This window comes from Vulpes vulpes, chromosome 6 (genome assembly GCF_048418805.1).
Source record: "Vulpes vulpes isolate BD-2025 chromosome 6, VulVul3, whole genome shotgun sequence".
Classification (NCBI taxonomy): domain Eukaryota; kingdom Metazoa; phylum Chordata; class Mammalia; order Carnivora; family Canidae; genus Vulpes; species Vulpes vulpes.
In genome coordinates this window covers 96,907,497-96,921,922 of record NC_132785.1, presented here as the reverse complement: position 1 = coordinate 96,921,922, position 14,426 = coordinate 96,907,497, and the positions used below count along the sequence as shown (strand labels likewise).

The 14,426-nt window shown below is 45.5% G+C and overlaps 1 protein-coding gene across 2 annotated transcripts; it reads left to right on the top strand.

The window, feature by feature from the left end:
* The first annotated feature begins 441 nt into the window (after window positions 1–441).
* Window positions 442–13,396, top strand: LOC112921364 (homeobox protein SIX4). 2 transcript variants are annotated; one of them, XM_072761693.1, is made up of 4 exons: window positions 442–505; window positions 714–1,576; window positions 4,353–5,041; window positions 8,992–13,396. In XM_072761693.1, exons 1-4 carry the CDS (start codon window positions 503–505, stop codon window positions 9,783–9,785), a joined length of 2,349 nt encoding a protein of 782 aa, XP_072617794.1. In that variant the 5' UTR covers window positions 442–502; the 3' UTR covers window positions 9,786–13,396. The 2 variants fall into 2 exon arrangements, with proteins under 2 accessions (XP_072617794.1, XP_072617793.1); XM_072761692.1 differs by lacking the exon at window positions 442–505 and having other exon boundaries at window positions 635–1,576.
* The last annotated feature ends 1,030 nt before the right edge of the window (window positions 13,397–14,426 follow it).

Below are 14,426 nucleotides of genomic sequence, written 5' to 3'. Positions count from 1 at the left end.
TGGAAAGGGAGGCAAGGGGGAATAGGAACCTAGAGGAGCTCCTGGACCGGCTTCTTTGAAATTTTGTCGCCTGGATGCTCCACGGTGGTCTCTTTGTTAAGAGTTTGGCATCCGGACCTTAAGGCCACACAGTTAATATTCCCGCTGGAATCCTAGGGACTCTTCTCTTGAAAGAGGCTGTTGTCCAGTTTTCAGGCCACAGTAGGTAATTTCCCGCCCAGGAGCCTGGCCTAAAAAGAATGTCGGTGTTTCCCTCCAGGTATAGGTGCCTGGGGGTCAGCGGGAGAGGGAAAGGCGAGGGGTGGAGAGGGAGGCGGGTGATCGACAGGGATAGAAACCCTGTCTCCACCTCCCTCTGAATGTGAAATAGCCAATGAGGTGGCGCGGCCGGGCCGGCCCGGCCGCCAGTGCCATATAGTATGCAGCAACCCGAGGAGTCACGTTGGGGGAACGGCAGAAAGCTGCTATCCTTTTACACTACTTTGCTCTAGCGGCTATCTTAATGGTGACTGCGTGGCCGGGGGGAAACCTGATCGGCCAGATCCAGCCGAAACCGGGAGGGAGGGAGTGGGCTTTCCGGAGGGGGGGAGGAGGGAGGGAGACGAAGAAGGAGGAGTAAGAGAGGGGGAAAGAAAGAGGAAAAGAGTGCGAGGGAGTGAGGGAGGGAGGAAAATAAACAACAAAAAATGTCCTCTTCCTCCCCCACCGGGCAGATCGCAAGTGCGGCGGACATCAAGCAGGAGAATGGGATGGAAAGCGCCTCGGAAGGGCAGGAGGCGCCCCAAGAAGTGGCGGGGGGCGCGGCGGCGGGGCTGAGCCCCCCGGCTCCAGCCCCTTTCCCCCTGGAGCCGGGGGACGCCGCGGCCGCCGCCGCCGGGGTGAGCGCGGAGGAAGGGGCAGCGGCGGCGGCGGCGGCGGCGGCGGCGGCGAACCAGGTACAACTCCACTCGGAACTTCTGGGCAGGCACCACCACGCCGCGGCCGCCGCCGCCGCCGCCGCCGCCGCCGCCGCCGCCGCGCAGACCCCGCTGGCCTTCTCGCCCGACCATGTCGCCTGCGTGTGCGAGGCGCTGCAGCAGGGGGGCAACCTGGACCGCCTGGCCCGGTTCCTGTGGTCCCTGCCCCAGAGCGACCTGCTACGTGGCAACGAGAGCCTGCTGAAGGCGCGGGCGCTGGTGGCCTTCCACCAGGGCATCTACCCCGAGCTCTACAGCATCCTCGAGAGCCACAGCTTCGAGTCGGCCAACCACCCGCTGCTGCAGCAGCTCTGGTACAAGGCGCGCTACACCGAGGCCGAGCGAGCCCGCGGCCGGCCCCTGGGCGCCGTGGACAAGTACCGGCTGCGCAGGAAATTCCCCCTGCCCCGCACCATCTGGGACGGCGAGGAGACGGTGTATTGTTTCAAGGAGAAGTCGCGCAACGCGCTCAAGGAGCTCTACAAGCAGAATCGCTACCCTTCGCCCGCCGAGAAGCGGCACCTGGCCAAGATCACCGGCCTCTCCCTCACCCAGGTCAGCAACTGGTTCAAGAACCGCCGGCAGCGCGATCGGAACCCCTCGGAGACCCAGTCCAAAAGGTGAGCGCCAACTTTCCGCCTCCTCCCCCTCCCTCCCCCACCCCCTTCCCAGCTTTCTTTTCCTCCCAAGTGCTCGCAAACATGGCGCTTACCTTCCCCACCAGCCCGGTCCGGCTGCCCACCTCTCCCCGCCCCCACCCCTCGGCGCCCGGGGGATGGGGGGCGGCGGAGGCGAGAGGCGGGGGGCCCTCCTCCCTCTTTACCCTCCCCGCCCCCCTCCCCCCCAGAAGTTTCTCGTCGCCCGCCCGGGTCTCAGTCCCCGCCCCCACCTCGGCTGGCCACTGCCGCCCAGTTTCCCACCCCCATCCCGCTGGCTTTGAAGTTGCCACTCTCTCCCGGCCCCGGCGCGGCGCAGGGGCGCGTGCAGGCGCCCGAGGGGCAGCTCGGCTCGCCGCGCCAGGCCCCCGGAGGTCGGCGGCGCGGGCCGGGGTCTGCACCTCGGGCGGGGTCTGCACCTCGGGCGGGGTCTGCACCTCGGGCGGGGTCTGCACCTCGGGCGGGCACGCGCTCCCCGGCCTCCCGCCCCCCCCCCCCCCCGCACACCCACCCCTGCCTGCGCTGCGGTCGCCTCGGCCGCTCTGGAGGGACGCGAGGGCTGGGGGGGGGGGGGGCAGCGTCGCGGAAGGGGGGCTGGGGACGTCGAGGTTTTAGGTGACAGAGTTAATCATTACCCCTGCCCGCTGAGGTTCCCTTCGCGGCCGCGGCAACGTGGGGTGTTGGTGCGGCGGGGCTCGGCCGTGTTTTGAAACCTGATTCTGAACTCCCTCGGATCGGATTTCAGCGCCGCCGGGGCAGTGGGGCTGGAGGGCTTGCGGCCCCGGCCCCGGCCCCCGCCCCGGCCCCGCGTGGCGCCCCCGGGACCGCGACTGGGGGCGGGGGCGCGATCAGCTCCGCACTCCCCGAGTGCCCACCCTGGCGGGTTTGGACTTCTGGACTGGCAGAGCTTTTGACCCCAACTGGTGGAAAATACCGGGTTTTCCGCCGCTTTTGTGCGTCCTGTGGAGTCAGACACCTGGAGGGTGTTTTTGTGTGTTGTTGAGCGAACTGAGGAGAAGGTCGCCTAAAGAGATGGTCTCCAGCCACGCGGGCGTAGGACCGAAAGAACCCAAGGCAACTCGAAGGTTCTGCCCAGGGAAGGAATCTGGGAGCCGGGGAGCCCGCCGGGGCCGAGCGGAGGTGATCACCCGGCGCATTCCACCAGCCGCCGTGGCCCGCCCTTGCCGCTCCTGCCCCTGCCCCTGCCCCTGCGCCCCTCCCGGGGCCCGACGGCTCCGGCGCTCGCCCAGGCCGGGGAGGGCGGCGCTGTGTGTCCGAGCCGGGCCTCGCGGTAACCAAAACAAAACGCGCACTGCGACCTGCGTGCATCCTGCCGCAGACTTGCGGGGAGACCAGAGGCGGCCCGGGGGGAGCCCCGCGCCGGCCTGCGGCCGCGGATGCAGCCGCCCGGAGCTCCGTCGGGATCCTCGGGGCCAGAGGCCGGGGGTGGGGAGCGGGCGTGGCGCGCGGGCCAGCTGCCCTGCAGCCTCCGCTCCCCGGCCGGGCTGGGCTGGGCGCGTTCCCCGGCTCCCCAGCCACACTCGCCCGGCTTCGCGTCCCCACCCCACCCCCACCTCTACACCCCCGCCCCCGGCCCAGTTGCCTGGTTTAGGCCCCTCTCCGGATCTACCTCCCACCCGCACCCCCGGTGAGTCACCCTCGCAGACGGCGACGGCGGCTCAGCCTCAGCTCGTAAATCAAAGCGCTTTCTGCGCTCCTGGCCCCGCAGCCCAAAGCCCGAGTAATCCCCTCCCCTCCGCATGAAAGCGAACCGACCGCGGGGCACTGCAAGGGATGTGGATCTTCTACGGGGCCAAGTCGCACCACGCTTCCAAACTGCCGGCTCACTGCCCCTTTCTCCCCCGCCCAGCCTCAGACCAGATGGGAAATCCCACCACTACCCCTCCCCGGATTTGGTCTTTCCCCCTAAGTCGGGGAGCTGAGGAACACAGCCCTGTCTGGAGCAGCAGAAGGACTGAGGCTGCTGGGGAAGGGGTCTGATGGTTACAAGACTGCTGAGTGACCCACACCCTTTCCCTCCCACCTCACCAGGGCACTGGATGGTGTGTGTTAAATAGGCCCCTATGGCTTCTTTTGGATTCAAAGGCGACTGCACATAACAGTTCTTGGGTTGCAAATGCCTTTCCTACATCAAGGACAGCCACTTTGTTGAATGAGAGAGTTGTCAGTCTGGTGGAGTAGAAGTTTGGGAGCAGGTGAGAAAATGATCTCTTGTTAACTAACTGGCAAACAATACTGAACACTTTGCACCTCCTGCTCCTTTGGCAGTTTCATTTACCTCCAAGATCCCACTAATCTGAATTGGTTTGAGGGGAGGGGAAGGCCTTCCTAAACAGGAAAGACTGGCCACCTCATCTAGTGAGTTTTTTCTGTGGTGTAGGTAGCGGCGTATCTAACAGGAACGAGTCACTTCATGGCTATAAAAAATGTATGTACGATTCTCTGTTAGCTGAATTTACATCTTCCTGATCTCTGGACTTTCCCTGAATTTATTACCGGTGAAATGATGGGGATAGGAAGGTTTATCTTCCCACATTCTCTCTGTGGTCAGAATCTGCTGAAAGATCTCATAGCTTAAACAGGACTAAAGACTTCCTGCTCTGCTTTCTTTAAATACTGACTTTACTGGAGTTAGAGGCTGGATTTCTAAACAAATGGCACCATGCAGAATGTCATCCCTTCTGACCTTCCGAATGTCTTGGTTTCCCCCTCTCTGCAGTGAGTCAGATGGCAATCCCAGCACTGAAGATGAATCCAGCAAGGGCCATGAGGACTTGTCTCCTCATCCACTCTCCGGTTCATCGGATAGTGTCACCAACCTCAGCCTTCCCAGTCACATGGAGCCAGTATACATGCAACAAATTGGAAATGCTAAGATCTCATTAAGCTCTTCTGGAGTTTTGTTGAACGGAAGCTTGGTGCCTGCAAGTACTTCACCTGTCTTTCTTAATGGTAATTCTTTCATTCAGGGACCCAATGGAGTCATCCTTAATGGATTAAATGTGGGAAATACACAGGCAGTGTCATTGAACCCACCAAAAATGGCATCAAACATTGTGAGCAATGGTATATCCATGAGTGACATACTGGGGTCTACCTCCCAGGATGTGAAGGAATTCAAAGTCCTCCAGAGTTCTTCAGCTAACTCAGCAGCCACCACTTCCTACAGCCCCAGTGCCCCTGTGTCATTCCCAGGGCTGATACCCAGCACTGAGGTAAAAAGAGAAGGCATTCAAACGGTGGCTTCCCAGGATGGAGGCTCTGTGGTGACTTTTACTACACCAGTGCAAATTAACCAGTATGGCATTGTCCAGATTCCCAATTCGGGGACAAACAGCCAGTTCCTTAATGGGAGCATTGGATTCTCTCCACTGCAGCTGCCTTCTGTTTCGGTAGCAGCTTCACAAGGTAAAAGTCTCGTTCGGTACTATAATGCACCAGTGAATGTTTTAGCCAGCTGCTGTAGATGATGCATTTGGTGAGAGCTATAGATTGATGTTACTGTTCAGGTACCTCATTGGCTGCCACAGCTGCAGAATAGCCTTGATTTGTTCCTCCTTCTTCACAACACCCGTGTAACATCCAGCTTGGTTGGTTCCCTGGCATCATGGAGATGGGCTTTTATTTTCTTAATAACTGAATGGAAAAATACAGTTCATGGCAAATCTTGCCAGTTCTACAATTATAGAAATATGATAAGTCAATTGGTGCTTACAGAATAACCCATTGCTTGACATTTTAAGATTAAAAATTAATAATATTGCTAAGAACACAAAATTAGTCCAAGCAATTGGTACGAATACATACACTTTACCTAAGCATTTCCTGTTTGACCAAGAAGTGTTTTAGAAGAGCAAGCTAAAAAGACTGGATCAATTGCGTTTGATTCATGTTCTTACTATAATTAAAGCTAACAGTCCTAAAGGAAAACCAGAGGAATATGTGACTGGATGTCTATTGCTCTGCAGTATACTCACCCCCCTAATATATGGGTTTATTTAGGAAGGCAACTGTTTCTCTAATTTTATATGTTTGTGGCTTTACTAAGGGCTATATGCTAAAGAAAACACTGATCTGAAATTTGGGAAGCCTGAGGCTGATATGCCACTTCTTCACTGACTTTAAGCAAGTCATGGCTCTGTGTCATTTTTCTAGATACAGAAACAGGAATGGTTAGAATAGCAGTGGAGGTTGCATAGCCCCTTAAACTTAGGAGTGAGGGGGTGTTAATGCATGCTTGCCTTCCTGTAAGCAAGTCTGAAACTCCAGGTTTCTATGAAACCAAAATAAGTAACTGTTTGCCTTAAAGATCAGCTTCCTGTAAAATGGCCTTATCAAAAAACTATCCATTTATGCACGACTTTTTTTGTTTCCACAACTATGATCTACTTCAGCTTGAGGCATTAATGGAAAAAATGTTGTTGAGTACATTTCATTCCATAAGATCAGTTCCCAGGTAAAGCGTAGTAAAACACAAAACTCCTACAGCATACCATGTTTCTTTATTGTTCGAAGTTATGGAAAGGATTAGGTTGAGTCACTATCCAACATAAGGCAAAAATATAAAAACCACAAGGAAAGTCAAAGTGCTTCATTTTATAATAATTTAGTGTGGCTCTAATCCCTTTTCTCTCTTTAGGAAATTTCCAAACAGTAGATAACATTTTAAAGACAACAAATTTGAACAAAAAGCATGGTATGTACATTGGGGGAGAAGAAAAGCTGAAATATTTTTCACATGTAATCTAGAAATACGCTACCATAGAAAATTATTACAAACTAATTTTTAAAGTGGGACATTTAATATGAATAAGAATAGCATTTTCAGTGAAAATAGCTAAGATCAAATGACAAAGCTGTCAATCCTTACACTGGGTACACTAAAGGTATGACCTGGAAGCAATGTTCCTTTATAGTAATTATGGACTACAGTTCTCAGTAAAGCATTTGGGGATCCAGGCTTTGTCAAAAATGAATACTGAGCCTTGCTTTAAAATGTGTAGGCAAGGTAGATTATCTTTCAATGCTTAGGACTTACGTGGAAACCAGAATATCTACATCTTTTTTAAAGATTTTATTTATTTATTTATTTATTTATTTATTTATTTATTATTTTTATTCATGAGAGACACAGAGAGAGAGAGGGGCAGAGACACAGACAAGAGGGAGAAGCAGGCTTCCTGCAGGGAGCCCAATGTGGGACTCGATCCCAGGACCCAGAATCACACCCTGAGCAGAGGGCAGACGCTCAACTGCTGAGCCACCAAGACATCCTTCATTTGGATATTTTTTTAAAAAAGATTTTATTATTTATTCATGAGAGACACACAGAGAGAGGCAGAGACGTAGGCAGAGGAAGAAACAGGCTCCTCGCAGGAAGCCTAATGCAGGACCTGATCCCAGGACCCTGGGATCATGACCTGAACCAAAGGCAGACGCTTAACCACTGAGCCACCCAGGTGCCCTCATTTGGATTTTTAAACTGATTTTGAAATTGTCCAATTTATAATTCAGGTGCAGTTATATTTGAGTATCAAGTTTTAGACCACATCTGCTTTTCCTCCTTTATTTATGTATAATTTCTACACATTCAAAAATATTATTTTATTTACATTCAATAGCCATTGGGGAAAATGTCCTGTCATATTATTTATGGTTCCTCTCAAAAAAAAAAAAAAACTAATCATTTTGTTCACATATACACAGGCAAATAGTTTCACAAATACATACACATAACATAATAAATATTTCAGATGATTTTGCTACAGTTTACCAGCCAACAAGAATTCTTTTTTTTTCTTTTTTTTTTTTTAGCCAACAAGAATTCTAAACTATACTTAAGTTGAAATTAAATAAAAGTCTTTTCATCTGTTTGGCCTGGAACAAACATTTATCGTAAGGAAGAGCCCAAACATACATATAAGTATTGTTAACACCAGTATTTTCACGAAGAAAACTTTTGTACTGGTTAAATTTTCCTTTCAAGCTTAAATACAGTGTTTTTCTTTCTTTCTTTTTTTCCATTTAAAGACATTCCTTTGCATTTAAGATGCTTAAAAAGTGTTGGGAAGAGGTATAAACAGCCCTATGACATTTGTTTTTCAGTAGAGGTGGTAATATAATCACAATTATTCTAATTCAGGAGTGTAATATCTTAGGTGAATTACCTTTAATTAATTAAGCTGTTTTCTCAAAATAATAGTTTGCTGAACATCTAATTCAAGATCAGATGAATAATTCTGTCACAAAATTCCCTCAGGACCACCTTTCTTTCAGTGGCAAGATAGTTGCCATCATTTCACTGTGCCTACGTAAAGACTCAAAAAGAAAAGGGTTTTATTTACTGGTAGGAGTGAGGGGAAGGGTGGAATTCGTCTTCCATTGTCTGAGTTACCTGATTTTGAACATCGTCTCAGCATTCTACTTACATGTCTTTTTCTATTTCTGGTCTCTGCAGACCATTATAGTGAGAGCCTCAAAATACAAACCTTTTGGAGAGATGCATTAGCTCTAGTTATTTATGTTAATCGTAATTATAGAAGTACATTTCATTATTATCCCTAATTTTTCCTATCACTGCCAACACCGAAAGCTCAGAACTGGCACAGCAAAAGAAAAAACTATTCAGTGTTTTGTTAACTTGACATTACTTTATGGTTAGTGTAGTGAAAGTCTGAAACTTGTCTGTACAGGCTTATATGGTTAACTTCAAGCCCCAGGGCATCTCATTTTACGGGATTTTCTACATTGCCATTTGTGTCCGATACCAAACTTGTGCCCAGACAAAGGCATTTTATTTTGCATTTGTGTTTTCTAGTTCTAACTGGCAGAGCTAGCTTACGACTATCAACTGATTGAGAGAAATCAAATTGATAATAATGAACCAGAAATTTGACTGAAATTAGACCCTGGGGGGAAAAATGTTTTTTTCATAATTGGTTTCTAAACCAGCAGTTTAGAAGTTCTCACTTCCACTGTGTCATCAGACTTACTCAGAAGTTTAAAATACACCTGTTCTAAGACTTACTGAGATTCTCAGGAGTAGAGCCTGGCAATCTGTAGTTTGTTGTTTCTTTTTTAAAGATTTTATTTATTTATTCATGAGAGACACAGAGACATAGGCAGAGGGAGAAGCAGGCTCCCCACCCCAGACTCCAGGATCAAGACCTGAGCCAAAGGCAGACCTGAACCAAAGGCAGACACTCAAACACTAAACCATCCAGGCACCCCAGAATCTGTAGTTTTTAAGTGCACCAGGTGATTCTACCGAACCTGAGAAAAATCATGCATGTAAAAAAAAGTATCCATTTTTTCCCTTTCAATTCCATCAGTGATAATCTCTACTTTATCTTTTTTAGGTAATCTTTCAGTAAACGCAAGCACTTCAGATGGGAGCACATTTACAAGTGAGTCCACCACAGTCCAGCAAGGAAAGGTTTTCTTGAGTTCTCTTGCTCCCAGTGCTGTGGTATACACTGTTCCAAATTCAGGCCAGACTATGGGATCTGTTAAACAGGAGGGCTTGGAGAGGAGCCTGGTATTTTCTCAGTTGATGCCTGTCAATCAGAATGCACAAATAAATGCAAACCTGTCTTCTGAAAATATCTCGGGGAGCGGCCTCCATCCACTGGCCTCATTAGTTAACGTATCCCCAACTCACAATTTTCCCCTCACTCCCCCCACCTTATTAAATCCCACCGAGCTAAATCCTGACCTTGCTGATAGCCAGCCAATGTCTGCACCTGTGGCAAGCAAATCTACTGTGACATCTGTCAGCAGCACTAACTATGCAACTCTTCAGAACTGTTCCCTTATTACCGGTCAAGATCTCTTGTCCGTCCCCATGACCCAGACCTCCCTTGGGGAAATTGTTCCTACGGCCGAAGACCAGGTGGGTCACCCTTCCCCGGCAGTGCACCAGGATTTTGTCAGAGAACATCGTTTGGTTCTGCAATCAGTAGCTAATATAAAAGAGAATTTCTTAACAAATTCTGAGGGCAAAGCCACGAGCAACTTAATGATGCTGGACTCAAAATCCAAGTACGTCCTAGAGGGCATGGTCGAGACTGTCTGTGAAGACCTGGAAACAGACAAAAAAGACCTTGCCAAGCTCCAAACTGTCCAATTGGATGAAGATATGCAAGACTTATAAACTTTATTTCCCTCTCTCTCTCTCCCTCTCTCTCCCTTCCTCCTTCCCTCTCTCTCTTTTTCCTGGCATCAGCAGGCAGATCTTTTCACGAAGCCCTGAGGACATAAAGCATTTTCCCATTTACAGGGAAACACTAGTTTTGTGAGTAAATGCATTCAAGAGACTGGATTGATCTGCATGAAGATCACAGTTAAATATACAAGAGTAGAACTGCATTGCTGCAGCCTTTTGGTTCACATATGTTCTCTTTTAAATAGATGGAGACAAAGGAACAAGATGAAATCTATCAAGACAAAGTGTATCATTTGGTTGACTTAATATAATTCTAAGGTCAAATGGAACTCTAGAGTTCTTTAAATTAAAACTGTATACACCTGGCATCGGCATTAGAAACAATAGGGTTATTTTTGTTTACTCTTACTCCATGGGCATTGATGAGGTTAAGAAGCATAAATGGTACTCCGCACTACGATAAGGGTTTATTTTTGAATAGATGCATTTCTTTTTTTCGGCATTTTTGTGAAAGTCTTGGTTTGTCTCTACACATTTCCAAATGTGCTTGCTAATAGTCCAGTGGGGCTGAGAAAGTTTGCAACTCCACTAAAAACTCTGAAACAAACTTCAGTATGAGTGTAAATATATTAGTCCTATAAGCAAGGATTTGAGGAATTACAGTGAATTTTATTTATGCTGTATATGTTTCTCTTACACTTCAGACACTATGAACTGAAAAGAAAAATGTTTTCTTACTGTTTAATTTATTTTTATTGTTTGAACAGGAAGTGAACATAGTTATTTCCAACGAAGTTTTACTTTTTGTAGGATTTTAAAAGTAATGATTTTTATCAGGAGTCTATTATGGTCAATATTAATAACACTGAAACAGGCAATCTAACTCCCAATATTGGAATTTTGGTACTTTTTTTCACATCCTTGTTCTTTATTTAGCAACTCTCTGATTCATTTAAATATGTTTTCTATAGAATTCTATGTGCCTTCTTACCTTGTGGCCTTTTTATTATTCTTACTAAGGTACAAACATGTCAACAGAAGCACTGATGGCTCTTTTCTATCTAACAGGGTTATTTTCACCACAAAATTGCTTTAAATCTGAAGAACTTAAGTTTCACTTATATCATTATGTATGTTTATGATGTAAATGGATGAACAATTAATTATCGTTGATGCTTTCATTACAATGAAAATAACAATCATAGATTACCATGTAAAATGAATTCTGTAGATGATGAAAACAACCATTTTAAACTAAAGAAAGAATATGTAAATTCTCTTGAGCAAAACTGTCCTGATGAAACTCAGTTCTAAATGTTTTGAATCAGTTGTTACATTATGACATACAACTGTTATTTGCACTATATTATCATGTCTGGTTTAAAAGTAACTTTTGGGGTTTCTTTAAAAAGAAATAATGCTTTGATAATGTTGTGAGCTGTGGTCATAGTTTTTATCAGGACTGAACACAAAATGGAATAATGCAAATACATTTATGTAGTGAGAAAGTCTCTGGTGTCTGCAAAGCAAGAAATGTGAGAAAATGATCTCTTCAGAGATGACTTAAAGTCGTCCAACATAAAGATGTTACCAATCTTGCTCTCCTGAAGATCAGAAGAAAGAGTGTACTCTTGTACTCTTGATCCCAACATGCCCATCAACTGAGCATGTTGACTAAGGTCCATAGAGGACTTAACCTTTTCTTGTTATTGTAAATGGAACTCGCAGACATAGATGAAGAGCCCTATCAAGACTTCTTCCCGTCATTTCATTAAAGAACTTAGATGCCTTCTTTTTTATGGAATTAGTAAATGTTCTCAAACTGCTGAAACTATAGTTTTTCATCTTTTTTTTTTTTTTTTTTTTTTTACAAAGTCAGGTGTTTTAGAGTCCTCTTCCACTCCATCACTGCTTACACAGATTGTTTTTTTTCTTTAGGTGTGTGCTGATCATGTTACTGAGATTAATTATATGGTTCTGTAGTGTAGTTTACATGAAAATGATGTTTCTTCACTTGATGGCTGCAGATATCAAGAGTTAGTTCATTATTTTAAAATACCAATCTAATAAGGGAGATGGGAAGGTTTAAAAAGTTATATATATCATGTATATAACTGGATAAGTTTCATATGTCTTCCAAAAATATAATCAGCCTCTCTTTTACTCACAGTCCTTCCTCTTTTTTTCCCTTAACAAAAAAGATAGCACAAAACTTCAAGACTTCCCTAGGAAACCTATTCATACTCCCAACATGATGTAATTATACCCCTACAATTATTCCAGGTAGCTACACAATATACCAGGTAAGAATCAATGCACATTATAAAGAACTTATTGTTCTTTTCTTTCAGTAAAATAAGGGCCAGTTGGTGTATAGCCCATACATATGTGAATGACATAAGATAAACCCCATGATCTCCTTGCACAGAATTGCAAATGTTTTTTGCAATACCAAGGGCCAGACCCAGAACCCTTGGAGCTCATGTGGCAGAGTTTCTCTTACATAAACCAATGCTTGAAGATGCTGCAAATGACCCTCAAATGATCCCCAAAGAGGAATCAGAATAGGGGCAAAAACTCTTCCTGCAAACCCCAACCCCTGCTGCTGGCTGTGGGATTTTTGATGTGAGGCTATCTATGCACCCTATGCCAGCATTTGGCATCTAGCTCTTAGTTACATGTAGTAAAGAACAGTTTTATGATTTAAAGAGAAGGTGCATTTGTTCCTCAATCAAGCAAGAACACCTGTGTTGTAGTGTTTTATAGCTCATGTATATTTATAGTAATGAAAAGACTGAATCGTACACATGTTTCAGTGCCTTTCTCGTGTTATGAAAGGCAGGTAGACATTATAGCCATAGGTAAAAATTTGTAGTTAAATTGCACACTGACCTTAAATCTCCCTGTATATGCCCTTGCATTTTGCATGTCAAAAGTTGGATTATTGGGCATGTGTTGCAGCCTGCCCTGCTACATGTTAGGCAAGTGTGCATTAGTACATAGCCAGAAGTTCTTCATTCTTTTACAATGTTTTTGACAGGTCATCTCATCATAAAAATATAAATAATTCAGGAAATTTGTGGGAAAAAGAATTACGTTTTACAAAAGATGTTTCAAAGTCTTCCTAGAACTTAGATGATAGAGCCTAACAGTTATTTTGTATCTAGTTGATACATTTCATGTTAATTTAATATTACCACCATACATTTTATTAATCAGAATTATGTAGCATGTGACTCTTTTGGCTTTCAGGGTTCTCAATTTGTGTTCTTTTGTTGCATGTACTGTATGTTTAGAGGAGACCGGTTATATACTCAATATGGTTTTACTGTGCCTTACACAAAGAGAAAAATCTATACAGAATGTATATCATGGGGTGGGGTAACAGAGTCTCTACTGCACTGTTAGGTGATGGCACACAGAGCATGTCCCAGAACATTTCTGTGCTTAATTACCCAACCAAAGAGATCTAAAGTATGTATGTTGTACTGTAATAGGGGTTTATGCCTGGACAATTAAGTGTTTTATTTGTTTTCTGAAATGATGTGAACTTATTTTTCTAAACACTATGCTAAATAAACTTTATATTTATACATACATACATTGTGTTTAAAAAGTTATTTATCCCGGGGGGGGGGGGGCGGTAGGGGAGAAGCGTAGGGAAAAAAGAAAAACAAAAACCCACACAAACATTTCATACACTGGCAGATACAAGGACAATAGGAGTCCTTTTACAATAATCTCTGTTTTGGTCTTTGTACAAAATTGTGCAATTCACTTAATTGTACTGCATATTCAGAGCTAAATGATTAGAATTCATCCTCCTTAAAGGAAAGAAATGTGTCCTATTCATCTGGGTGTTCCAAAATCTCACTCTCCTACTCTATAAGATGTACTGGAATTAAATTCAATGATCCAAAGGCCTTTCCATTCGCAGCCTTCCTGTATGAGCTCGATATAATCCATGTTTAAAGCATTCCCATTAACCAAAGTCTAGTTACACCATAGTTGGGTCTACCAGTGATTTGACTTAAAGTTACAGACACAACTCTACCACTGAAGACTCAACCCTGCTACAGTTTGATCCTACCTTTAAAATTAAATGAGCTCTGGGGCACCTGGGTGGTTCGGTTGGTTAAGCATCTGCCTTCAGCTCAGGTCATGATATAAGAGCTCTGGGACTGAGCCCCCATCAAGCCCTGCATCAGGCTCCCAGCTCGGCAGGGAGTCTGCTGCTCCATCTCCCTCTGCTCCTGTTCCCGCTATCTCTTTCACTCACTTTTTCTCTAATAAGTAAATCCTTAAAAATAAAAATAAAAAATAAATAAAATTACATGACCTCTGATTAGGTATACCTCCCACACTAAAATGAAGAGGGGTTGGATAAGGGAGATTGGTACCAACTGTACAATTGTATTATTAAGCCTATTAAAAGTATCAAATTGGTTTCAGGGATGTCTCAACTTTTTTATATTCTTGTCATTCACTCCATTTGTTCAGCAGTGTTCTACATAACTAAACCAGTTAAAGTGGATAGTGTCTCAGTGAGCCTAGGGGCAGAGTATTGTGGAGTGATTACATTTTATAACATCTTAACCAAATAAATATTTTAAAATATTTGACAGGTCA